Raw genomic sequence first — 24670 nt, forward strand, 5'->3', positions numbered from 1 at the left:
ACTGATCTGAACGCAGTTTATTATTTTTTGTTTTTGTGGGTTGAATGTTGAGCATCATGCTGCACATGGATGTGCTCTGTTTGCTGCAACGGCTGTTAGGCCGCTGTAGAATAACAATGCAGGGATCAGATGCGTATATCACATTATGTTAGTGGCTTTGTACCGCAATCTGAACCCATTTCTAACATAATCGTTAGGGAAACATATCTCCATAAAACAAACCATAATGGTTAGGTTTCATTCTCAACAATGCACATGTTTAATGTAGGCATCATCTAATTTTAGTTTAGAGACAGAATGCTGGAAATTATGCAAATACATTCAGACATACATATTTAATCAGAAGCAAAATGCTGGATGTTCTGTAGAGCGTGTGGATCTTATCCACAGTGTGCACAGAACTAAGTGCATGTGCCATTTTGGCCGAGGGCACAATGATGTAACCAGTTTAAGGGGAAAATAAACCACTGTCAGTAAAGATCACTATCAAAGATCACACTATCATCTTGGTGTGTATTTATGTATATTTCCTTTGAAACCATGTTCTGTATATACTACCTGCAAAATGCATCCACTTAAAGATGCTTACGATTCAGTGTGTTTGGAAAGTTGTCACTAAACAGTCAATTTCTGGGATTTGTCCATCCCATTCATGTGAATGGGATGTCTTAGGAATGCCTTGACGCCTAAGCTTTTAAATCCCCTGAGGAATTTCAGTATCCAAATACTCCTCTGACTTTTACTTTTTTGGCCGTAACTCGACGAATTCATGCGGTAATTATGTCAAAAAAATTCACATGAATGTCTACAGGATAAAATGATGACCAAACTCCAAACCACTGACCATCATCAGGAACCTGAAGCAAGCAGATTCTCCTCTGATCTACTCTAATCAGCCTTGGGGGAATTACTTGGTAATCTTTTTCCATTATTTCATGACCTCACCACTAAAGCTACGTTCAAACTGCAACAAGTGGCCAAATCTTTGAGGCCAATTCAACTTTTATTTCTTCTGCATCATACCTGTTAAATAACATCACCATAGCGCTTTGCAAAAACATGTAATACATGTGGACAGACAAGGATCTAACTTGAGGGAGTAACTCCATTTTATATGACTTTGCAACAATCACACACCTGCTCTGGTAGTAATTTATACTGCATATAATCAACTAAAGAGCAATAAATTGAGTTATTATTGAGAATTGAATCACATACTGTCACAGCACAATTAGTGCTGAATAACACTAATGACGTCCTTGCCTCCCTGTGTCCTAAAGAGGATCGCCATATTGTAATAAATCCACCGAGGTTATCATTGTCTCCGAGTGGAAGAGCAGAGAAGTGAATGAAAATCTAATAGGATGTGTTTGGCTCATTCCAGGGTTAATGGTGTTAAACTCAGAGAGAAACGGGGGCTTTGGCCTGAGAGTCGAGGAGGGGCCTGTAACAGGGCCATAGACCTGTGGCACCCAGCCAACAGCCACTAATAGAGCCATAAAGCAATTACCAGGAAACACTGAGAGACTGGGGGGGAGAGGGAGAGATGGATTATGGGACAGATAAATACAAGAATGGAGGAGAGGATTTATAGTATACACTGAGTGGGAGGATGGAAAAAAATGTAAAATTCATTAGGACAACAAAAAAGTGATGGAGGCAAACAGGATTTGTGCTATTTGATATGACCATTAACCGATAATCAGTCTGAGAGAGAACCTGCAGATCAGATAGTGAGCAACATGGCTAAGTCCCCGCGGTGGTCTCTCAATCTGCATCGTGCGTGTTTACGTGTCGTCATAGTTAATATGTTTACAGCATGTTTTGTTTATCTCTGCCTGAGACTGGAGATGGAAACATAGCTGAAGGTACTTTCAGCAGCTGAGACGCCGACCTGCCTCTCGCTCTTTACTCGCCTCCAGGCAGATATCTTATAGATTAGGTGTGTGTGTGTGTGTGTGCACCTATTCAAAGCAGCCAGAGGACTTTGAATATGCAAAGTGGTACCAAATGTTTTCTGGCTTATCAGTTTTTTGAGCCCGGCAGCTGCATGCATTTCTTTTCCACTGTGCTGCAATCACAGTTTCCTGCAAATACATTAGATATGAAAACTACTAGTATTAAAAGTAGAGGGATGATCCTTGCTCAGAAGATTTATGTTGTTTTGATTACAGAAGTGAAAAATATCTTGTTTGTGATATTTTTTTAAAAAAAGCTTTTGTATTTTATAATTTGCAGATCCGTTTTCCTTGAATTTCCCTTTTTGTGTAATAGCTTGTGGCTTGTTATATTATTCCACATTCTATAAAATTACTAGCATACACAGTAGCTGCAGAGACACACACGTCACAGATAAAATGTGTATTCTCCTTGACAAATTTATTATCTGATGTTAAGATGTTTGGAAGAAAAAGAGCCTCAGTCTGAAAATGGGAGCAGATGGCTTGATAAGCTGGATGTGCTGATAGCGTACATGTATTTCTGCTCTGTGAGTGTGGGCAAAAAAATGATGTCATGATTTTCTTGATGTGTGAACATACAGTGTACTGTATTGGCACTTGTGTGGGTGGATGTTTGCATGCTTTATTTGCTGCAGGGTTTCAGTGAATTCTAATAGAATTTGGTGTTTGGTGTTTTACATGATGTGACCGTGAATCATGCTTTCTCCTGCACAGGCGTAACGATGAGGTGACCCACATTAAGATCCAGAACTCAGGTGATTACTATGACCTGTATGGAGGCGAGAAGTTTGCCACGCTGGCCGAGCTGGTGCAGTATTACACCGAGCAACAGGACCTCCTGCGGGAGAAGAACGGCCATGTCATCGAGCTCAAGTATCCGCTCAACTGCAAGGACCCCACGTCTGAGAGGTGACACACTGACGCCAACGCCCGCAAAATGCACTCACATTTGCATGTAGCAAAGCACAGTGTGAATAAAACCAGACAGATAGAGGCAAATGTACACATCTGAGGTCAGCTGATCAATATACTGTAACCACTCAACGGATTATTATTCAGTAGCTTTAGGGTGTTTGACTGTAAGAGAACATCCTGCCATAGGAAGCAACTAAACTACCTGAGAAGAAGTGCAGTTACAACTGCATGAAACATTTTGATCAGTGCAAAATATCAAGTATGAAACAGCTATAAATGCAGGAAAGATAGTTAGCAACTACACATAATAAATACCTCAATAAGTTAATATGCAACAGGAGCCACTGAATTGAGATCACCTTGTGTAAATGTAATGAAAAATCCTTTACTGTTTTGTTATAAATATTAAAAAAAGAATAATAGAAATATATCCAAATGCACATTTTATCTCTAAATACGTTTTTGTTTAGTGACACACATGCAGATCAAACACCAATGCACCACTAAAACTAAATCCAGCATAGAGTGGTGCATTAACAACTTCTAGAAACATAGAAAGCCCCACTAAACTCTTACATGTGTTTTAAAGGGGTATTGCTAGCAAGTGGCTACATGAGACCTATAGAGGATGTCAGGGGCATTAAACGTCATCACAATAAACAGGTCACAGGTGCGTTTGAAGCATGCATAGATAGCTTACTGGTGGGCTGACACTGAAGTCATAGGACTGCATTCATTTTTTTGCAGTCATTTTTCTTGCAGGATAAAATGTCACTTCTGATAGTATAATTTTTGTTTGTAACCAAGCTCATTTGTCGATGGAACCATGGGCTAAATTACAGGTTGGCCTAATAAGTAGCATCACTCCTGCCGCACTTTATTCCATTTAAAGTCTATAGATAGTAATAAGACAGTCAAGTGTTTTTTAGAATGGCAGCCAATAACTTATTAATTATTGATAAGTATACACTCACACTGCACTTACTGTTCAATACACACACACACAGGCAGCTACATGAATAAACTTAGTGACTGTTGCGGCTGTTCACACAACAGCATCCTTCAGGGACGACACACAGATTTTTATGCAGCTTCATCACACCTACACAGCTTCTCTGAAATGGGAGGAAAAGGGCAAATGTATTAAAGCAATGAATCACAGGAAGCTTTTTGGAAAGTTACATGATCATATTTTTATCATAAGCTAAAAAAACAAAACAAAAGGCAGAGCAGATGATGTGTCTCTCTTTCTACACATCTGCACACTGCAGTGTGTACATCTCAGTTTCTATTTAGGTCTAGGAGCAGCTTGTCATCTATGGTTTTGGGTTTATGTGGTTTTTCCATTCTACATGCGCCTGTTATCTTCTACCTGTTTGTGCTCACCACACAGGAAAAAAAAATGCAGACATGCAATCTTTTTCATCTGAGCATCAGTAACTGAGTGAGGCTGCTGCAGCTACAGTATATAAGAGACACTATCATTGTTGAGTAGGAGTGTACGCTCACAGTGCACATATAGATAGACATTATGTTTAACCCCAAAGGTGCGATGTGCTCTTCTGAGACAGGAAGCGTGTTGCTAGTCCTCCCCCTCAGTTGGTCAAGTTTCTGCCTCTGCTCCTCTCACTTTCAGCATTCTGTCTTTAAAGCAGGTCTATATATGTGCAGCTAATCTATAGCTGCAGGCACAAGCAGCTAATATGATGTCATGCCAGTACTGAGTTCTTGTGTTGATATAATCCGAGCATATCCCTCGTCTCTAGGTGGTACCACGGGCACCTCTCTGGGCGAGATGCAGAGAAACTGCTCACAGACAAAGGCAAAGCTGGCAGCTTTCTGGTACGGGAGAGCCAGAGTAAACCGGGAGACTTCGTCCTATCAGTTCTCACCAATGAGGAGAAACACGAGAACGTGGACCGCAAGACGAAGGTCACCCATGTTATGATACGCTACCAGGTGAGATTACATGTTAGAAATGCACAGAATCATGAACTCACCAAGTCCCTGAATCCACCACTCAAACCATCATTGTGGACGTTTGTTGTCCTCAGGATGGCAAGTACGATGTCGGCGGCGGTGAGAGGTTTGACACCCTGGCTGACCTGGTGGATCACTACAAGAAGAACCCCATGGTGGAGAGAAGTGGCATCGTAGTGCACCTCAAACAGGTAAACAAAAAAGCTAGTCTAGCAGGTTGTAAGTGTGAAACATGTAAATAAATTCTCTTCTTCCTAAAAAAAAATAGCCCTTTAACGCCACAAGGATAAATGCTGCCAACATTGAGAACCGGGTACGAGAACTCAACAAAGTAGCGGACAACTCCGAGAAGCCTAAACAAGGATTCTGGGAAGAATTTGAGGTATGTACTTTCAAATCTGCCACTGCCAACAAATAATAGGTACATTTATATCATTTAGTGTTTTATCTAATGAGCCAAGTCATTCAAAACAAAAGAACATCCTATTAGTGATTGTTCTGAAGGCCACCTTCTATCCAGTGTCTCAAAAAACATATTATTATATTAAGAAAAACGCCACCCTCTGCTCGTCTGTTTCATTAATGTAGGCTTACGTCTCTGTCTTCGTGTCTGACGTGGGATTCCTAATTGTATTTCTGCTGAGGAATGATGTTGGCCAGAGCTTATCTTGTAGCATGCGCTCGTGTTCCTGTTTTCACACAGTTGACAGGTCATTAATGTGAATCATTCCCATTGTGTCAGGGCACATTAAGCAGTGAATTATGTGGTATTTACTGGCCCTTAGAATATCTGCTTCAAATTTCAAAATCCTTACAGAGATGGTATGCATGCACTTTCAACTGTGTGAGTGCAAGAATAGAAACTAGTCTAACACTAGACTTCACATTACTTCTTGCTGTAGCAATGTCTGCCCTTCAAGAGCTGACAGGATTTAAAAAATGAGCTGATGTATGAATGAAAAGCTTTGTGTGCGAGCGAAGAGAACTCGTACGGCCTGAATGCTGAAGCATGTAAGCTTCCCTGTTGTTGCACTCCACGGTGACCCCTGCTGTATTAAAGGCCTATTACACCGTTCAGAACAATATACAAACTGAGTGCAGTGAACATTTTTTATGTCAGTAGTGTGTTTTTTATGTCCAGAAACACATTTTCATTCTTTTTTTATTTTATTTTATTTTTATTTTATCTTCAGGTACTTCAGCAGCAGGAGTGCAAGCTGCTTTATCCCCGGAAAGAAGGCCAGAAGCCTGAAAACAAGAGTAAAAACAGATACAAGAATATCCTCCCCTGTGAGTCACACAGCAACCTGCCATTTCCTGCCTCTCCATCTTCCTGTGGAAAGAATGACACAGCTAGACGACGTAGAGGCCTAAAGCAGAGCATAAAGATTTTGCGGCCAAACAACCGATCAGATTACATTTATAAAAAAAGTGTTATCTTTTGTGGCATAATAATAACTTTCACTTTGTGGTTCCAGTTGACACAACACGCGTTGCAATCAGGGAATCGGATCCAGACGTTCCTGGTTCAGACTACATCAATGCCAACTATATCAGAGTGAGTGTGTGTTCAGCATCACAGCTCTCTGGTGTCATACTTGATCCGGTGAATAATTATCCACACTCTGTCCGCCCATACAGAGCGTGCACGAAGACGGGCGCCATGTGGAGGAGGGCAAAGTCTTCATCGCCACCCAAGGATGCCTACAGAACACAGTCATTGACTTCTGGAAGATGGTGTATCAGGAGAACACACACGTCATCGTCATGACCACGAAGGAGATGGAGCGGGGAAGGGTGAGCTGTTAATCATCCTGCAGAGTTGATGCACAGGCTGCTGTATATTTTGTGTGATGAACTAGAAGTGTAGTTGATATATTGATACAAGACTGGGAAAATTTAATAACATGTAATACAGAGTACTTCCAATACATCTACATCTGTTATTGTTTGTATTTTTAAATTTAATGGCAGTCAATGAGAAATGTGTGTCAGGTGTGGGGGTTGTAGGGAAGCGGCTGACAAGGATAGTATGACAGTTAAGCTGATTGAAAAGCTGCTTGAGATGAGCGGCTTCTTCAGATTGTCTAATACCCTCCCTCTGACCCCGCCCTCCTTCTCTCTTTCTCTCTCTCTCTCTGTGTGTGCGTTTCTCCTGTTTTAAGAACAAATGTGTGCGTTACTGGCCGGACCTCCATGCCACTAAGGAGTTTGGAAAGGTGCTGGTGAGGAACGTTGATGAGCGTCCTGCACAAGACTACGTCCTGAGGAAGCTGGAGGTCACGCGTCTGGACCGGGTAGGGAAAGCTGTGTAATCAGCCTGAGCTGACACACTGACCTCAGGTCAAGTTATCTAACGCCTTACTCACACACCCAATCGTGCCGCACGGTGCTAATGGGAGGATCAACCTCGTGGATTTAAAGAATATAAGAACAAGTAGAAAGCAAGTGTGAATGACACCCAGCCTCAGTGATACACTACATGCAGGAACAAAGAAGTGCTACTTTGTTGTACTGTGCACAATCACATGGAGAAAGATGGAGAAACACAGAAAGCAAGAAAATTAATTTAGTATTTAAGTTGTATAGCTGCAGAGCGGCGGAAGTGTTCACGCAGACTGTGCTTACAACAAGCTGCAACACAACAGACAGTGTGGGAGTGTTGAAAGTTGCAGTTCACCTCATGGCCTCTAGAGGCCCGCTTTAATATTGGTCTTTTATATCAGGGCTCAGTTAAATACAGTCGATTGCTGAAAAAGGACTGCATTCACAATCTTTATTTTGCATCATAAAGATTGCATCAAACAGGTGTCATCACTGTGTTACTACAGTGTGTTCAAAGACCCACATGAATTTAACAACAATCCTTTTATTATTGTTTTTTTTTATTTTTTTGTTACACCACATACATTTTCTAGAAGGAACCTCTGCGGTACATCTGGCACTATCAGTACCTGAGCTGGCCGGACCATGGAGTGCCCAACGAGCCCGGCGGGGTCCTCTGGTTCCTAGAGGAGGTCAACCGCACCCAGAGCACCATTCCAGAAACTGGACCTATCGTGGTCCACTGCAGGTACAAAATCAGAAGGAGGAGGAGGGACAGTGTTTTATTGTTTTTGTTGGACTCCTGTTTATTAATGCAATTGTCCAATCAGCTGATCATGTGACATCTGGGAAATGCAGTACGTAAAACTCAGCTAAGGTTTATAACAAACTGTAAAAATGTGAGCTCAGACTGTGCAGTGATTGTTGCACACCATTGCCTCTAGGAAGTGAGTGAAGGCAGCTGGTAAATAAGTTGTATATTTTTTATGTCTTCTTCTGAATGTTCTCTGTTTTGATTTATATTTTATAAATGTTATCCAATCTCTGGATAGGAAAGAAACCATTTATTGAAAGGCATTAACTATTTAGTTACTCTCTTCCTTTGCTGTATTACATTTTAAGTACACTTTCTTATGAGATGGTACATGTTTAGAAACTTAGATACTGATTCCTTTTTAACTGCTTCATACTCTGAATAAACATGTACACATGTACATTCAACAATTGGAACACAGAGTTCCACACAAGTATTTTTATTGACAGATTGATGAACAGCAAACAGCTTACGCATTGATTGCAAATGTTCTTTCATCATTCCCACCCACCTGACATGTACTGCAAACACGATGACTAACTACCAAAACTCATCGCAGTCCTGACCTTCATTAAACAATTGGCCATGATAAATTTTTATAAAAAAACAGTTGAACATCGTCCTTAATAACATTCAATTCAGAACATTCAGAAATCAATTTTATTGTGACAACATTACATGAAAAAGCAAAACTTCACAGAGACTGTATGTTTTATCTCTACAGTGCAGGTATCGGCAGGACTGGCACCATCATCGTCATTGACATGCTGATTGATGTTATCAACCGCCAAGGTAGGACACAGAAAAGAAAATCTCTAATTGATATACTAGATTTTTTTTTATTTGTCTCATTTTGTATAAATGTGTGTGTTTCAGGTCTGGACTGTGACATTGACATCCCAAAAACCATCCAGAGGGTACGGCAGCAGAGATCGGGGATGGTGCAGACGGAGGCGCAGTATAAGTTCATATACATGGCTGTGCAGCAGCACATAGACACAGCTCAGAAGAGGCTGGAGGAGGAGCAGGTACTCCTCTGAAATACAAGAGGGGAAAAAAGGGATCAGTGTGTGGTGTGTTAAAAATGGATGAATGTTGACTCACAGTCTGAAGGCCAGTAGAGGTGCATCAGTACGTATAGCATGCCAACTGTGTGCTCAGTTACAATGTGGGACTGTTTAAAGGGCAACTGCAGGAAGTATTTTTCGACAATAACAAAAAATGTTTGGAATCTGTCTCATAACCCACAGCAACACTCCTCTCCTGCCATGGCTGGTCATAAATTAACTTTCGCCTACCTCCACCTTGTTTGCTGCACTCGTCTGACCAGCAGTTCTTTAGAAATTCTAGAGACTGGAGTAACTAGTTACTCCTGTGCATTCTCTTCACTAACCATACAACCAAGACAAAACAATACAAAGGAATACTCATTTTTACACTCCTCCTGTCATAGGCCTGTAATAAAAGAATCCAATCACACATTGCTGGTTAAATTACATTTCTGTTTTCATTTAGCCTCAGAAGGACCCATCTATATGTCTTTCCTGTAATCGAGATGTTCTTTTTAACCCCATGTGTCACTTTTCAGAGAAATAAGCTAAAGGAGAGAGAATATTCCAATATCAAATATCCCCAGATGACCAACTCACGGTCCAAACAGAACATGGCATCCTCACGCTCTTCTTCTGTGTAAGTATAATGTAAATTTGTCATCACAGAGCTGTGAAGGAATTCAGATTCATGTCGGTGAATGTACATACATGTGTGTTATTTTAGGATGACAAACGACGATTCATCGAGCGTGTACGAGAACATCAACTTTAAAAGCCCTCAGACATCTTTTAGCAGTAACACCAGGAGGTAAAGCTGTCACCATGGACCTCCACATCGCTCTGTCTGCCTCTCTGTAAGTCTCTCTCTCTGATACACTTTTTTTTATTCACGTTTAACAAGGTGAACACCTCACAGTGTAAATGGAAGTAAATGTAGCTTTTAGTGGAAGAATTCACCCAAACTTAACTAAAGGTTGGCATACTGTATCAGAGAAACTTAATTTTCTCCCTAAAACTGAAAGTATGGAAGGTGATTCACTTTTCAGTGACTCAGATTCATCTTCCTCCTTTAAGTCGACAGGTAATAATGTTCTTTTATTTTCAGGTTTCAAATTATAGGGTGGCCCAGGAGCCGCCGAGCTCACTCTGAAGGAAAGCCAGAGCTCCGTACAACATACAAAAGATTCAATTTAGGTTCAAATTATAATCAACCTCAATTCTCACCGTCTCATTCTTTTCTTTCTTCTAGTCACTGTTAAAATCCAGTGTAGAGGGCGCCCAGCAGTGTTAAAATGAGTGAATGAGAGCCTTGGTTTCAGGGTCATCAGCACAAGACAAATGCTGAATAGTGTTTTAATTACCAGTGAATGTATTTAAATAGCATTCTAAATGAACTTAGCATCTGGTTTGTTTTTTTTTCATTGGTAATTTTCTCACTGCTCCTTTTATTCTTTATATTCAGTGAGCCGACGTGAAAATTACCAGGGCCCTCGATGTGAAGCTAAATTGAGTTATTGATTACACAGCCTTGGTATTGACAGCATGCTGGGGTCTGTTATTTCTGTGGAACAGATTTTGCAGCTTGTTGTTATGTAACAGACTCCAGACACCTCTCGGAATTGTTTTTGTAAATTGTAAATTTTAAATGATTTTTAACAATATTTTGTGTAAATGATTGATGTATGTAAGTAGTTGTGTATTCAGCGGGGTTGATGTCACCATAATGATTAGCGCTTAGTACAATATCAGATGAACAACCATGTGTGAGTGAGGAGGGGTTTTCACCCATTTCCTCTCCTTAAACTAAAATATATAAAATGTGTAAAGTGTCGGCTCTGTGTGTGCTGGACAAAACTGCTCTGTGTCCTGAACTGTGTTCATCATTCAACGTGACAGCAGCCATTAACTCCACTTGTCTACCTGTCTGTTTGGCTTTGCTTCAGTTCTCAGTGGAGGTGTCGCTTCATCAGCACCCGAAACCCCCCTCCCTCTGGAGTGGCCGAGGGAGTGTGGTGCTCTGCGCCACGCTCCACATCAGCATACTTCGGCCCGGGCTGAAAGCAGAGAGCCGTCCCGCTCTGTCCTGCTGCCATCCTGCTGGACCTCTCCAGTCTGGAGTCAAAGCTTACCCTCCAGAGAGGGCAGGACTCCACAGCATAGTGTCCTCTCGCTCAGGGCCCCTATCCCACCCTCCTCTCTCAACTCGTTTCCTCCCACCTCCGCTCTTCCACTCCTAACCAGCACAAGTGCCTTGTCACAGGATGTGTCTGTAATCTCTCCTCCAACCTGCTGTTACATCTCTGCTGCTACTTTCCAAACCCCCGGAAATCGGAGCTGACACGAGAAGCGACCAGTTTTTTTCCTTGTGGTGACAGACATTCAACGTGGAGTCTGCCCCCTGCCCGAACTGAACAAAGATGCGCAGGACCTGAGGAGAGGTCAATGCTAAGCTGTTGGTCCGCTCCTGGTCACAGTTACCCCTCTTTGCTGCCTGTCATTTGAACTTTGACTACTTTTGCTGCATTCTGCCTCATCCAGCTGGTTATTGAAGTGGCTCCTGAGTGACATCAAGGACAGCTATGTTAACCTGAAACAGCAGGCTGAGGCGCAGGAAGGGGCAAATAGCCCCTTTTTTAAAATCTTCGAAATACATTTTTAATTTTGGGTGTAAAATTTTATTTTATTTTTTATTTTTGGAAAGAGGCAAGAGTGTAATCTAAAAACGCTGTTTCAAATGCGGATGTCTATTCTGCTGTTCATCACCTATGATTTGTTATCTGAACAGCTCATTCATGAAATGTATGGGTGTTTTTTCCCCCCTGTGCTTCTCTCCATTGTTTTTATGGTTTTATTGTTGTTGATGCTGTTGGTATCATGGTTGTTGAGATGATGTTTATTTAAATATATATTTATAAAGAAGCGTCTAAAGAAGCATCCCCAGCACCAGCTTCCATTCAGATTATTAGTAATAAGTCAGTTTTTGACATTTAGTAAGAGAGGATTCCTGAGCTCGGCTCACGGCCGTCTCTCGGCTCGGTTTGTCTGGCCGTCCTCGTTAATCAGCAGGTCTGATGTGGTTCAACATCTGTCAGAGGAGATCGTCGCAAGGAGACAAGGGAAATGGGGGGGGGGCGATTACAGTGGGACAGATGGCCATCTGCCTGAGATTGAAGAATAGATTTGCCTCCAAAAAGTAATTTAGAAGATGGCTATAATCCAGGCTTGATGATAGCAGGGACGAGTGAGTAAGCCGACGTCATTGATGTGATAAGGAAGACGGTGGTGCTGCGGAGCTCTGAGCCCTGTGTGCTGTCTGCCAGATTGTTGGCTATATTTAGCCTCCAGAATCAGCACCAAAATATCCCACTCAAGTACAAGAGTAGATAATGTTAGTGAAATCTGACCTTGCAGGTTTAGAATGTAATAACAACAAGGACCAGTGTGTAGGATTTAGTTTTTTGTTTTTTTGTGGGGTGTAGCACAGGGAGTGGTAGTTAAAGTGTGTAATCAGCTTGTACAGTAGCACAGAAAGCACAAACCAAACACTGGCTACAGGGCCTCTGTAGGTTCTCCTCCATGTGGTGACCTCCAGGACTCAGAGGTGAAGTCAATATGGTGCCAAAAACTACAATTCTTTAAAGGCTTGCTTGAGGCTGGTTCCAAAATCAAGTATCACTTCAGCTGCCATGTTTGTATTAGCTGGGGCTCAGGTCAGGAAATGCCAGTATGGCTGCAGGTGTCACACTGAGCTTAACAACCACAACTGGAAACCTTACAGAGGCTTCAGCCATGTTACCATGTTGTGAAAAAGAGTGTGTTGAGCTTGTTGCAATCTGCAAAAGTACCACTAGATGCCACTAAATCTAGCTCACTGGTCCTTTATTTTTTTAAAGACATTTTAGAGTATCAGATAAAAAAAGAGAAAAGCACAGATGAGGGACACGTGGTGTGGACGTTTGTGTTCAGACCGTTCCTCTCTCTGCCAGCATGAACTAATCAGGTCAGGGACACTCTGAGGCTGGACTCACTTTGTCTCTTCATCACTCATAAATCAGCAAGTTGCTACAGCTGCTGCTCGTAACTCTTGTAAAACACAATCGAAAATACAGACAGGCCCCGTCAAACTGTGTAGACGTCACAGTCATCAATCATTGCACTAAAACGAAATGAATGAAATAAACGGCCATGTGTTGAGTGTAACCTACATGTCTGTAGTCTTTTCCATGTATTTTAATTCAAAGGTTCTTCATGTGGTGACAGCTCTGATGTCTGAATGAGTGCTATTGCTGCATCACTTCTTCGAGGTTTTTTTTTAATCCTTTTGTTGTTTCCTCTGAGCTTCGACCTTTGTCCAGTGAAGGAGATTTAATTTGTGCGTTTGTTTCCTTGTTTTTCTTTCACAGGCTGTGGATGATTTAGATTTTTCACTGTTCTCCACTTTGCCTCTTTGGGTCAAATTGTTTTTGATTTGGTGAACCATCAGTACTTGAAAGTGTGAAACTGCTGAACCTTTGGCCTCGGGCTGTGTGGATGTCTGCCGGCTGTGGAAGTATATTGGTAGTGCACTAGCCATCAGTGTTTTTTTTTCTTGTTTAAGTTGTTTTAATTTCACACTTCTAATTGATTGTTTAATTCTTGCATTTTGTATTGTATCTGACTTGTTATTTTTTATGGATACACCACACTGTGGCTCTGAGTTGAACCAGTGTATGTGGAGGTTTGCGGTTGTAACACGGTATTTTCTTTCTGCTTGTCCTCTTACATTTACTTGAACTTGATTTGTTTTTTTTGTCCCCCTGTTGGTTGCAGTAAGCCTGAAGTTGTTGGTATTCTTGGTGTTGTTCCCCCCTTTCCTGTTCTTCTTGCACTGGCTCCACCCAGACGCCTTTGTTCGCTGTATAGGCTGCAACTGCTGATTATGCAATGAGCTGCCAGAAATGGCGTCAAAATGTTTTATTATTATAAAGTTTAATAAAAATCTATGATGGCATTATAAGAAGATTTTACTTGTTTCCCTTCACTTGTCAATTTTGAGTCATTCTACGACAACAAAACAACTGAAAAATACATAAGACTGTCTGTGTATATGAAGAAAAACGACAAAAAGGTGTTGTATGCATCTTTTATTTTTCCAAAACTTAAAAAAAAAATATGTCAAATCTGCGGAGGGAGTGGAAGGTTCGAGTGGCCAAACATCAGCCATGAAACATTAATGACTTTGAGAGGATCTGCAAAGAGGAGTGGAACAAAATCCGCAAGCAAACCTTGCAGCCAACTACAAGAAACCTCTGACCTCTCTGATTGCCAACAAAGGTTTTTTTGCTAGTACTAAAGCACGTTTGGTGAAGGGATCAAACTACTTTTTTTCATCCATGAAAATGCAAATTAATTCATAACTTTTTTGAAATGTATTTTTTGTGTTATTGCTACTGTCTCTTACTGTTCACATAAACCTACCCCATTGAATAGACTGATCATTTCTGTGTTAGTGGGCAAACGTACAATATCAGCAGGGGTTCAAATCATTTTCCCCCTAAACTAAAATAAATTGCCTCAATTTTAAAATATAGAAATACAGTTTAATATTTCTATATCTTATATTGCTTTTCTTTATGTGGCACAGGATATCCAAAAATGTGCAAATGTTGTGTGTGCAAAAAGTCATAATAATTTTTTTAATACTTAAAACCATGGCCTTATATAGATATTATTTTTTTATAATGATCACAATATAAGATCAAACAAACTACCCCAGACCAAAGAGGAGGGAGGAGACCAAAAATAAGATCATATAGTGTTTGAAGTTACAGAACAGATGAAGTCATCACAACACAGACATGTTCTCTGTAACTCATAAACCCGTGAGCAGACGTCATATTGTGATGTTGACACTCCTCTCAGACAGTCTGACGCACAATATAAAAACAATCCCAGAACTGCTGTCACTGCTGGTAACCAGTCACTGCCCGCTGCTCATTTCCTCTTCATATGAACCTTAAAGCCACAACAATAAAAACGCAAACCCCTCCTTCATCTTCATAGGAAGTTGCCTTGATTTTTTTTTTTAGGTGTCAGATAAAGCTGAAGTTGGACTGCAGGGCTCACATTTGTGTTGAACTTAAGGACTTCCTGGAACATTGTTTACAGTCATGGTTAAACTTTAAATACAGAAAAAAGCTGAGTCATGGACAGGTTATGTTCAGTGTGACAGTGTCACTGAAATCAAAATTAAGATGAAGAGTTGATATTGAGGGTCGGAGTGACGCCGTGTCTACCCAGTTTATCCAAATACAGACAACAGAAACATGATCTGAGTTACTACCTCGCTGTTTTTATTATTAGTTTTGTAAACAAAGGGCATACCGTATAAAAACACACAATCATCTGTACAGTGTATGAAGTCTTTTAGTTTTGCACCGTAGGATTACATTCATTCTCTTTTGATGGACCATTCAGAGCCAGACAATCATATTGCGAGGCAGCTTTTCAATTTCAGAAGGAAAACGCAGCTGAATGTTAAGCAGATAAGAAATCAACTGTTTTGGACCTGTTAGACGACACACACTGATCGTATTAAAAATACAGGTGTGGATTAAAGTGCATAAAAATTGGCCTTTGTGAATGCTAATGTGTCGCTGTGTATGCTGCTATATTATTATATACGGATGAGTTGGAGCTGCAGTGTGTGAAGCTGAAAGTTTGTTGCTTTATTTCTTGTAATGATTCACACCACCACCTGAGGGCACTAGTGTTAGCAGTACAAAGCTCACAGTTGAGTGTTGCAATAACCAAATCCAGATTTAACAAATTTACATTATGAGAACATGAACAATGATATGTGCATTATCTTTATTTGCTCAGTCAGTCGTCATGGGCACTCTTGGTGGTGGTGTAGGTTGACAGGTTGATAGGCTTAACACATTCTCACAGCGCATGCTCCCTGTGTTGACTATACACATCAGGGGCCACAACACAACCACAACAAGTAGAATAATGAGCACAATGTAGACGAGTGTCCTCTTCCAGTCTGTCGGCCTGTCCATCAGGTTAGTCTGCTGTCTTGTCTGCATAGGAGGATCCACCGTCTTGCTGGCTCCAATGTCAATGCAGATGCTGAAGTCAGTGGGGCTGTCAGGGGCCCCAGAGCCTGCGTTTGGGCCGGAGCTTTTGTAGCACAGCTTCTGCCCTTCCAGCCATACAGGCTCCTCCTTCTGCTGATGGCTGGGCAGGTTGTGGAGGACCTCGTGGTTGGTGGTCAGGGCCGGGGGTCCCTCCTCTGGCAGCATAGTGGGGTGACGGCAGAAGGGGCAAGAGAGGTACGTGCGGCCTCCATTACCGTCATGTTCGGTCAACGAGACCACCATGAAGCGGGAAAGGCATTCTAGACAGAAGGTGTGCGTGCACTCCAGCTGCTTGGGTGTTTTAAAGACATTGTCGTATGCGGTGAAGCAGATGGAGCACTCGGGCTGGTTCGCTACCGACACCCTGCTTTGTAGCTCCTGATGCACTTCTTGAGGGGGAAACGGTACATGCCAAACCTGATGAGGCTGTTCCATCTTGTCTTTTAGCTTCTGGTTTATCTAAAAAGAATAAACAAAAAATAAAGATAAGTTTTTAAACAGTAAGACATTATTAGCAAAACTGAGAAACCACCAAATTACAGCATGTTTTGCACTGGCCAGCTGAACTCTCTGATCTATTTTTACCCTCGCTCAGCACACACATACACGTTACTACAAAGCTGACAGGAGTTCATCCTGTCAATGAGTAATACAGCCACAGGAGTGATGCAAAAACGCTAACAGCAGCAGGCACAAACAACTGAGTAAGTGACATGTCGAGACAGGAGTGGAACGGACGCCCACCCCACTGTGCGTTGTGTGTGGGCAGTCCTGCACATCTTCATGACAGGTGCTGATGTTCAGATGGACACCGTGTTCTCAGTTAGGATGACCACATTTCATAAACAAGCGACAAGTGACATGATTCTCTATGCTAAAAATAAAAAAAAAACAACGTCTCACTGTGCTGACTGTTGCATGTTGATGTGATTAACACAGCTGCAGAATGTTCGGAAGAAAATAAAGATAAGAGCCTGACTGAGTGCACTTTATATTTTGCACATTAGAATAAGAAACGCAGCATGTGAATACATACAAAAGGAGTTCTTGCCTCAAGCTTGTTTCGGTGTGTGTGTAACCAGTATTTGAGTATTGAGGTTAAACTAGGGTTGGACGATATTGGCAAAAAAACTAATCACGAATAGTTGTGGCATTTAGCCGATAATGATTAATTTGATGATTAATTGATGACAATTGCACAACATGTTTCTGACTCTAAATCGCCACATTGTTCAAAAATGATACTGACAAATCATCAGTAAGGTTAACTACTTCGTTCTGACAGGTTAAGCTGATGCACAATGCACAAACTGCTTCAAACTCCTCCTTCAAATGTTCTTATCTTAAGGTCACAAAGCACTGCATATCAACATTAAAATTAAACAGGACAAATAAGTTCAGAAAATTCACATCAGTGATTATTTCAAGTTAAAAAAAATGTGTCTGTGCAAATTAAGCTGTGACTGGAATATGTCCCACACTAGTGCATGTTTTCACTCATACTGTAGAACAGCAGCAGAAAAAACAAAGGAAAGAGCATTTCCTGAAGAAAATGCAAGTTTGATTGCTGCAGCTGAAGCATTGCTCTGAATTGCTGGAGAATCAGAGCAATTCAGCAGAGGAGACCTCAAAAACCACTCCAACTTTGAAAGCCTGGCGCGCGGAAACAATTCGGAATTAGAAAATTCTGAATACAAGTTTGATAGAGCAGCATCTAATGAGCGTTTCAAGACTAAAATGGAGTCTGTAGCTTGAAATTTTTAGGAGGGAGATACATTTGGCAGGTGACCCATGTTGACGGGCTCTCCTTATAGATTTAAATTTTTTGAAAAAAACTTGAAGTTGACTCAGAATGTGAGATGAACATTTTGATAGTTGAATGGCTGAAATTGGCTTGCAGCAATCAAACTAATTACAAACAAACCGGACACATTTAAATGTATGTGTGTGTGAATCAATGTTACTTCCTTACAGCGCTTAGTTTGGTCGTGAACGTATCGCAGATTTTCGGCTGAGTGGAATTCTTTCTAATATCTGCTGGAGGAGACTTCGCTGTTGTAGTGTTTCCTGTGTTGCTGTGGAGTCCTTAAATAAAGATCGGGAGGCAGCTTCTCCTGTCGGAGTTCATTCCTTTGATACGAGTAAACATAAAGTTACTATGGCAACAACCAACGCGCCACGCTTCACACCTAATGCATGTCGCGTACGCATGCGCGGCACTATATACTACAGCTGTAGCCGGCGTTGTGGCCTGGTCGCGCTTTCTTCGGCTTTCTTCGTGCCCCGACTTATGGTGACAGACGTTGAACCTCTGTTAGGAACGTGCTGCTCCGCATCATTTAACTGAACACCACTGCCTTCCGCCATTATTGTTATTGTGGGCTCACATGTGCGCGATTGCAGGTGATGGTGAGAGTAGTCGCACACAAAAATGCGTCATCATGATGATGAATGACGATTTCAGACGATTAATTGCACACGATACGATTTTGCACAGGCCTTGTGTGTGTGTGTGTGTGTGTGTGTGTGTGTGTGTGTGTGTGTGTGTGTGTAACCAGTATTTAGCTTAAACACAGGCTGCTTTGTTAATGTGACTTTTTGTTCACACCTGTGTGGCAGAAACCAACAGCAGGTTTACACAAATAATTGTCCGATCACCTCCATGAGAATATTACATGTTAGCCTGTTGGGGAGTTTGCCATCAAAAGCCACTATAAGGTGAAGGAGGCTGTGTGTTTTCGAGCGTTGAGGATGGAGGATGTCAGAGCACAGGTGTTCTCCGCCCTATGTGCCCTCGGGGCTGGTCTTGCCCCATTTCTCCCATCAACACAAAGTCTCCGCTTGTTCTCCGTTTAATCGCTCCATCTACCCTTGACATTCCTGCACTGCCGAGTCCCTCTCTTCATCATGCTGAACTCATACATGCTTTAGTTGGATAAGGACGGATTCTTCTTTATAATTACTCTGTGTTATCACTATAAAGCCTGCCTTGAACACTGACTCAATTTCCCTACTGCTCAAATTGAATGTGACTTATCAAGGTGTGGTCCTTTACTGGACATTTGTCCTTCCTACAGTCAGTGACAAAGCGAAAAGCTTCCTGTGGATCATGACGAATTCTTATTTCCACAAACACACGTTAAGTGTTTTTCTGCTTAAATTCAAGTTCAAATAGTTACACAGTAAGATTAATTCCTGGAATATTATACTTAAAACACGTCATGTGACCCTTTGTTCACTCCCCCTGCAGGCGTAATTAGACCACTTTGCTTTAACTAAAGGACCCAATAAAGAAATTCAGGTATGAAGCACAGCCGGGGGTTTCACAGAACTGGTTAAAGTAGCCAACACCCCACTAATACATGTTTTTCATGGGTCACAGAGAGCCAGCTCAAGGTCTTAAAATGAAAAAAAGTTCACCTGCAGAGCAGAAAGCCACCAAACAAGGACCAAAACAACAAAGGTCTCACATTGACAATTTACAATTCAAACTAGAGGATCAGGCTGTGGTTCTCCTAATGACACCGCACTGCAAAACTTCTGCAGGCCTTTATTTTCTGTAAGTATCAGTAACTGATAAAAACATCACAGTTCTTACATTTTCTGTGAGAGGTATAAATATACCTATATACTTTCTTAGTTAAAGGTTAACAGTTTTGAATATCCTGGTCAGTCAAAGGGAACGCTCCCTACTCATCTTAATTAGAAATGTTAAAGGCAATTGATGTTTTTATGCACCCATGTGAGGTGATGTGAATAAAAGCATGCAAAATCTACCGGTCAGGACAGGACTGTTCACCACATAATATAACATAACATGTTGTAAAAGGTCTCCTTTTTCTAAAGTAACCAAGCAGTGAGTGAAAATGTATTGAAAGAGCTTTGAAAGTTCCCTCCTCTGCTGTCTGTAGAGCTATTGTGTCCATTATTTCTACAAAATTAAGACGCAGTATATGTGGACGATAACTTATAACATAGAAGAGGTAACCAGCTGTTTACTGTGACATATGTGTACACTCCTGCCTAAATCAATATGCTCAGGGTTTTTTTTCTTGCTTCAGTCCTATTTGACCTAATATGATAAGCAGCTACCTGCTGTTAGCCTGCCCTAAACACAGCTTTGGTTCACTGGCTTCTTTTTTTTAACATTGGAATATTTAGTGAGTTATAGTGATATATATATATATTTTTTTGTGAAACACCAAAGACCATCCAAAAGGCTTCAGGGTCAAACCGAAACTTATACTGTACAGTCATAGTCAAATATTAACTTACTTAACTCAAAATAACTTCCAACAAGGGGCTGGGTTCTTTATTACCTTTGTTCAGTTCTCTGCCTCATCCTGCCCCACTGACCCATTTGTGTGCAAATCGCTGCTTAGTCAAAAAATAAAAAATAACATTTTTAATTTAAACTCCATATGTGTCTACCTGCCGCCATGCTATCTGCTCAACTGTCATCCACAATGCTGCACTACCTGTTCTTTAAAGATAAATGAAACTCGAGCTACCTGACGTTTAACTAAGGGGTGTGTGTGTGTGTAGTACAACAGGCAGTTGGTGTTGGTGGGGGTTGGTGTGTGTGTGTGTGTGTGGGGGGGGGGGGTACTGCTGGCAGTTTAACTGAACATGAGCAACACAAAAAAAACAATGAAACTGGAAACTGTGCACACTCACTCAGGGCGTTTGATGGATGTAAGCCACATGTGCTGCTGCACTAATAGTTATTTTACAACAAAAACACAGATTTTTTGTTAAATGACTTTAGAGTTTTTCAGTCTAACTTACAATCTTTTTAGTATGCCAAGTCACAAAAACACACAAAGCATGAAGGCATCATTTAGGGCAAAGGTTGAGTTTACCTGTTTAGATGATGTCAGATGATCCTGGCTGGGTATGTTCAGGCTGTCCTCAGCTCACTGGAGAATGCATTTTTCTCAAGCCAAAGTCAACTGACTGATTTTAACTGTGCCTCCTCACAGGCTGAGGTCCTCCTCTGTGCTCTTCTGGAGTTGCAGGTGTTGTGTGTGTGAGTGTGTGTGTACAAAGGCTGACTAATAGCTTGCTGTGTCAGTGTCAGCTTCAGGTTCCTCCTTCCTCAGTGTCCGTTGGCCAATATCACCTGCTCCTGCTCTGTCGGCTCCCTTTTTAGCACTCTATGCAAATGTCCTCAGACAAAGTCTTGGCCTTGAGGTGGTGTCTAGAGGCGGGGAGGAGGAGGAGGAGGAGGAGGGAGACGGGGAGGGAGAGGGGGAGGGAAGGATGAGGGGGGGGGGGGGGGTAATACACATTCACCTCAGCCAGTCTTTCTATATTGATATCTTTTACCTCCACACCTCTTCCTACACAACAACACACTCACAATGCAACACACAAAAGGACTCCACACAAACCAGTCAGTTGTTTAAAAAAAGGAAATTAAATTAGACAGACATTATGGTACAACATTAAACACACACACAAGCCAGCAAGAATTCATTTCCATTTAGTCAGTGATAAGGTAACAGGTGGTGATACAGGACTATCAGCCCACTGTATGAGAATAGGCTCTGTTTCCACTGCTGGCCAGCATGACACATCACAGAGTCATTTAAAAACATTTCCTCTTATCCTTCATTAGGGAAAAGAGCCTTGAAATGACAAAAATGATGTCAGAGTTAAACAGATGATTCAAGATTAACTTCAAAATAAATATAAAAAGTGACATTTTTCCTGCTCGTAAGGATGTGTCTTGGATGTTTTATTTGATTACTCATTTTATGTTTATGGTAATGACTAATGGCTATGGGCCATTAACACTAGCATGTCTCTCCAATAACAGCTGCCTAACTGACTCAGTTATTTAGTAACCCAGCACAAATACTGCCGTATCATATCAGCAAAGTCATTTATTGGGCGTTGGGCTGTGAGTGCTTTGAGGAAGGAGCAGGTATATACAATCAAATGTTTTATTTCTCTTCCTGGAATATGCCATCTTGGCTTCATAATAAACATGTCAGAGATTTAGTGGGTGGTTGGGTGAAAGTATGAAGCCGCAGTGAGTCAGGGATACACGTGAGCAGGGGCGCTGTGTGTGTAGCTGGGCCGTATAATGACACAATGCTGACTGTTCACTTGAACTGACATTTACTCAAACAGTAAAGAGCAAAAAATTATTCACATTTGTAAACATCAAGTCACAGAGGGTGAAATCTTTGCTGCTCTGCAGACGTCTGCAGAGAAAAAACATGCACTCTTTCATCTGGATCAGCCAGTGTGTGTGTGTGTGTATGTACACTGGGTTGATGATATTGACCTGTTTACCTGTAGGATCAACATGTAACTATTAAAAAAAAAGTTTCCAAAAACACCAAATACAACTGGATGTTGGTGAAATACAAAGTTTTTTTTGTGTGTATTTGAATGTGGCATCTAAATTATCTAATCAGTGTTTTATCAATTAATCAGATGAACGTTAGCTCCGCACTGCCTCTTGCATAAAAGAAAGTAAAGGACAGCTAATGGATCAGGAATATCACCGCAGACACTAATAATACTAATGTAAACACTGTCAAATGATTTAATCAACAGGTTTAATAATCACCATTTATATTCCTTGATAGCTGATAGCAATGATGATAATGAGAGATAGTAATGTAACAGTGTTATATAAATATATATAAATATCAGAAAGTTAAATTCATACTAGACTGAAAAGAATCTTGAAACACAGGAGCTGACTAGTTAAACATAAGGAGTGCTATAAAAATCACATAAAAGTCACATGATGTTGTTGTGATAGTTTACTCAACACACCCACACTCTCCAGGAAAAACTCCTGGATATTAGATGATAAATGCTCATTATTGATCTAAAATGTTTCCTTTAGTATTTAAGCCTTCAGCAAACAAGGGGAAATGGAGATAAGACTCATAGTTAATTTACCCCTATGGAGATTAATAAACATATTTTTTTAGAACTCCACATCTATCAATTAAAATGTCCCAAAATTCATTTTTCTTACATCTAATTATACACACTTTCATTTGAATATATTTATTGTGTTTGTCTTGTGAAACGTTTTGTTATTTATATTAAATATATGACGTTGTGAGTAAATCAGGGCAACAGCAGATAAGGACACAATATTTAGATAATAGGGATACACATACTAATAAATATACTGTCTGATATGCTGATAATGAGAGGTGAAGCATGTCAGCCACTTCAAGGTGATCCCCCCCCCCCCCCATTCTCTTCCAATGACACCCATCTGGTTCTCTGCAGCTCAGCATTACATCAATATTTCCATAGTCAAAGATAAAAAGTTTTTCTGAAACGTTCCAGGTGAAGGCACCCTGTGTGTTTACTCTTCCTGTCTACGTCTTTTCTCTTTACTGTCAACAAAGCGAGCTGAGAAAAGGTCACTGCTGAAATGTAATAATATCCTACATTCAGTAAATGTTGTGTGTGAGATGTAGGGGGGGGCTGCAGTGCATGTTAGCAGAACAAACAGGCCGGGGTTCAGTTTGGAGCAAAAATGTGCTCTAGTGTCTATTCTCCATAAATATGGTTGAAAATGTATTTTATATTTGAGTCTATGCAGACTGTAAAAACAAACTTTATCATAAATGCTGCACACTAGATTTTAGTCCAGTTCACCTATTTTGAAATCGGCCACAGAAAGAAGGTGTGGTTTTAAAGTGGCTTTAAAATACAACAGGAAATCATGATCAATATTGGTTTACAAGGAGTCACTTTTACAATTTACTCTAAGCCACTTTAGGTCCTCGGCTTATCTTTATGATCCACAACTGCAAAACAAGTCACGTTCCTTATCGAACCATCTTTGTCCACGCCGCTCTTCACTGTAGTGTTTCCCCTCAGTCATTTGCCTAGGAAGATAAAAAACTATATCCTCTTCATATTTCTCATTTATCAGTGTCACTTTGCCATTGTTGTTAAGAAAGTCACAAACACGTCCTCAGAGGTTGTGTTTGGCTTCCTCGCATACAAAGATAAGTTCAACCCAAAACACATTACGTGCTACTGCTTTTTTCAGACTTCTAAGAATTAGCGTTACATAACACATTTTGGACTGACTCCATGGAATATTTATGTTTGGTGTGAAGTGACCAACCTTTACTGTCAACATGTGGCTTTTTATAGATCTATTTTTTGCTGAGTCAATTTTAAGCATTGTTGCATTCATTCAAAATAATGATCGGAAAATGATGATATGTTCTAAAATGAACCTGTTGACCCTCTCTCTCTCTCTCTCTCTCTCTCTCACACACACACAAACACACACATTGTATTTTTCCAAAGGTGTGTTGTGTGGTTTGGATCCAGCTTATCAATTTTATTACCAGAAGTTATTTTTGAATCAGCACTAGTGTCCTGTTTGTTTGTAAATGACAGACTCCCCAGATTCACTGCTAAGAATTTGAATGCATTTACATGTAGGGGGTGATTTATTATGAACATTAAGGTCATTTAAAAATGACACCTTCCCATGGTCCC

At 40.9% G+C, this 24670-nt stretch overlaps 2 protein-coding genes across 3 annotated transcripts in view; one reads left to right on the forward strand and one right to left on the reverse strand.

Moving 5' to 3' along the window:
* ptpn11b (protein tyrosine phosphatase non-receptor type 11b) overlaps positions 1–14046 on the forward strand; it is a 28863-nt gene extending 14817 nt beyond the window's left edge. The window contains exons 4-17 of the mRNA XM_028409793.1: positions 2676–2870; positions 4643–4835; positions 4931–5047; positions 5125–5238; positions 6050–6146; positions 6335–6414; positions 6498–6653; positions 7022–7153; positions 7775–7929; positions 8720–8787; positions 8872–9023; positions 9584–9684; positions 9772–9901; positions 10991–14046. Of these exons, the coding sequence (XP_028265594.1) occupies positions 2676–2870; positions 4643–4835; positions 4931–5047; positions 5125–5238; positions 6050–6146; positions 6335–6414; positions 6498–6653; positions 7022–7153; positions 7775–7929; positions 8720–8787; positions 8872–9023; positions 9584–9684; positions 9772–9859 (1648 nt within the window). The 3' untranslated portion in view covers positions 9860–9901; positions 10991–14046. The remainder of the gene's footprint in view (positions 1–2675; positions 2871–4642; positions 4836–4930; positions 5048–5124; positions 5239–6049; positions 6147–6334; positions 6415–6497; positions 6654–7021; positions 7154–7774; positions 7930–8719; positions 8788–8871; positions 9024–9583; positions 9685–9771; positions 9902–10990) is intronic.
* A 1310-nt stretch (positions 14047–15356) lies between these two features.
* LOC114439174 (RING finger protein 223-like) lies at positions 15357–21334 on the reverse strand. Of its 2 annotated transcripts, none has more exons than XM_028410978.1 (2): positions 21031–21334; positions 15357–16627 (listed from the first exon to the last, which is right to left on the reverse strand). In XM_028410978.1, the coding sequence occupies exon 2, from the start codon at positions 16601–16603 to the stop codon at positions 15905–15907; it is 699 nt and encodes a 232-aa protein (XP_028266779.1). In that variant the 5' UTR covers positions 16604–16627; positions 21031–21334; the 3' UTR covers positions 15357–15904. The 2 variants fall into 2 exon arrangements, with proteins under 2 accessions (XP_028266779.1, XP_028266780.1); XM_028410979.1 differs by lacking the exon at positions 21031–21334 and adding an exon at positions 20488–20973.
* Between the last annotated feature and the right edge of the window lie 3336 nt (positions 21335–24670).

Source organism: Parambassis ranga, chromosome 7 (genome assembly GCF_900634625.1).
Source record: "Parambassis ranga chromosome 7, fParRan2.1, whole genome shotgun sequence".
NCBI classification, from domain to species: Eukaryota; Metazoa; Chordata; class Actinopteri; family Ambassidae; genus Parambassis; species Parambassis ranga.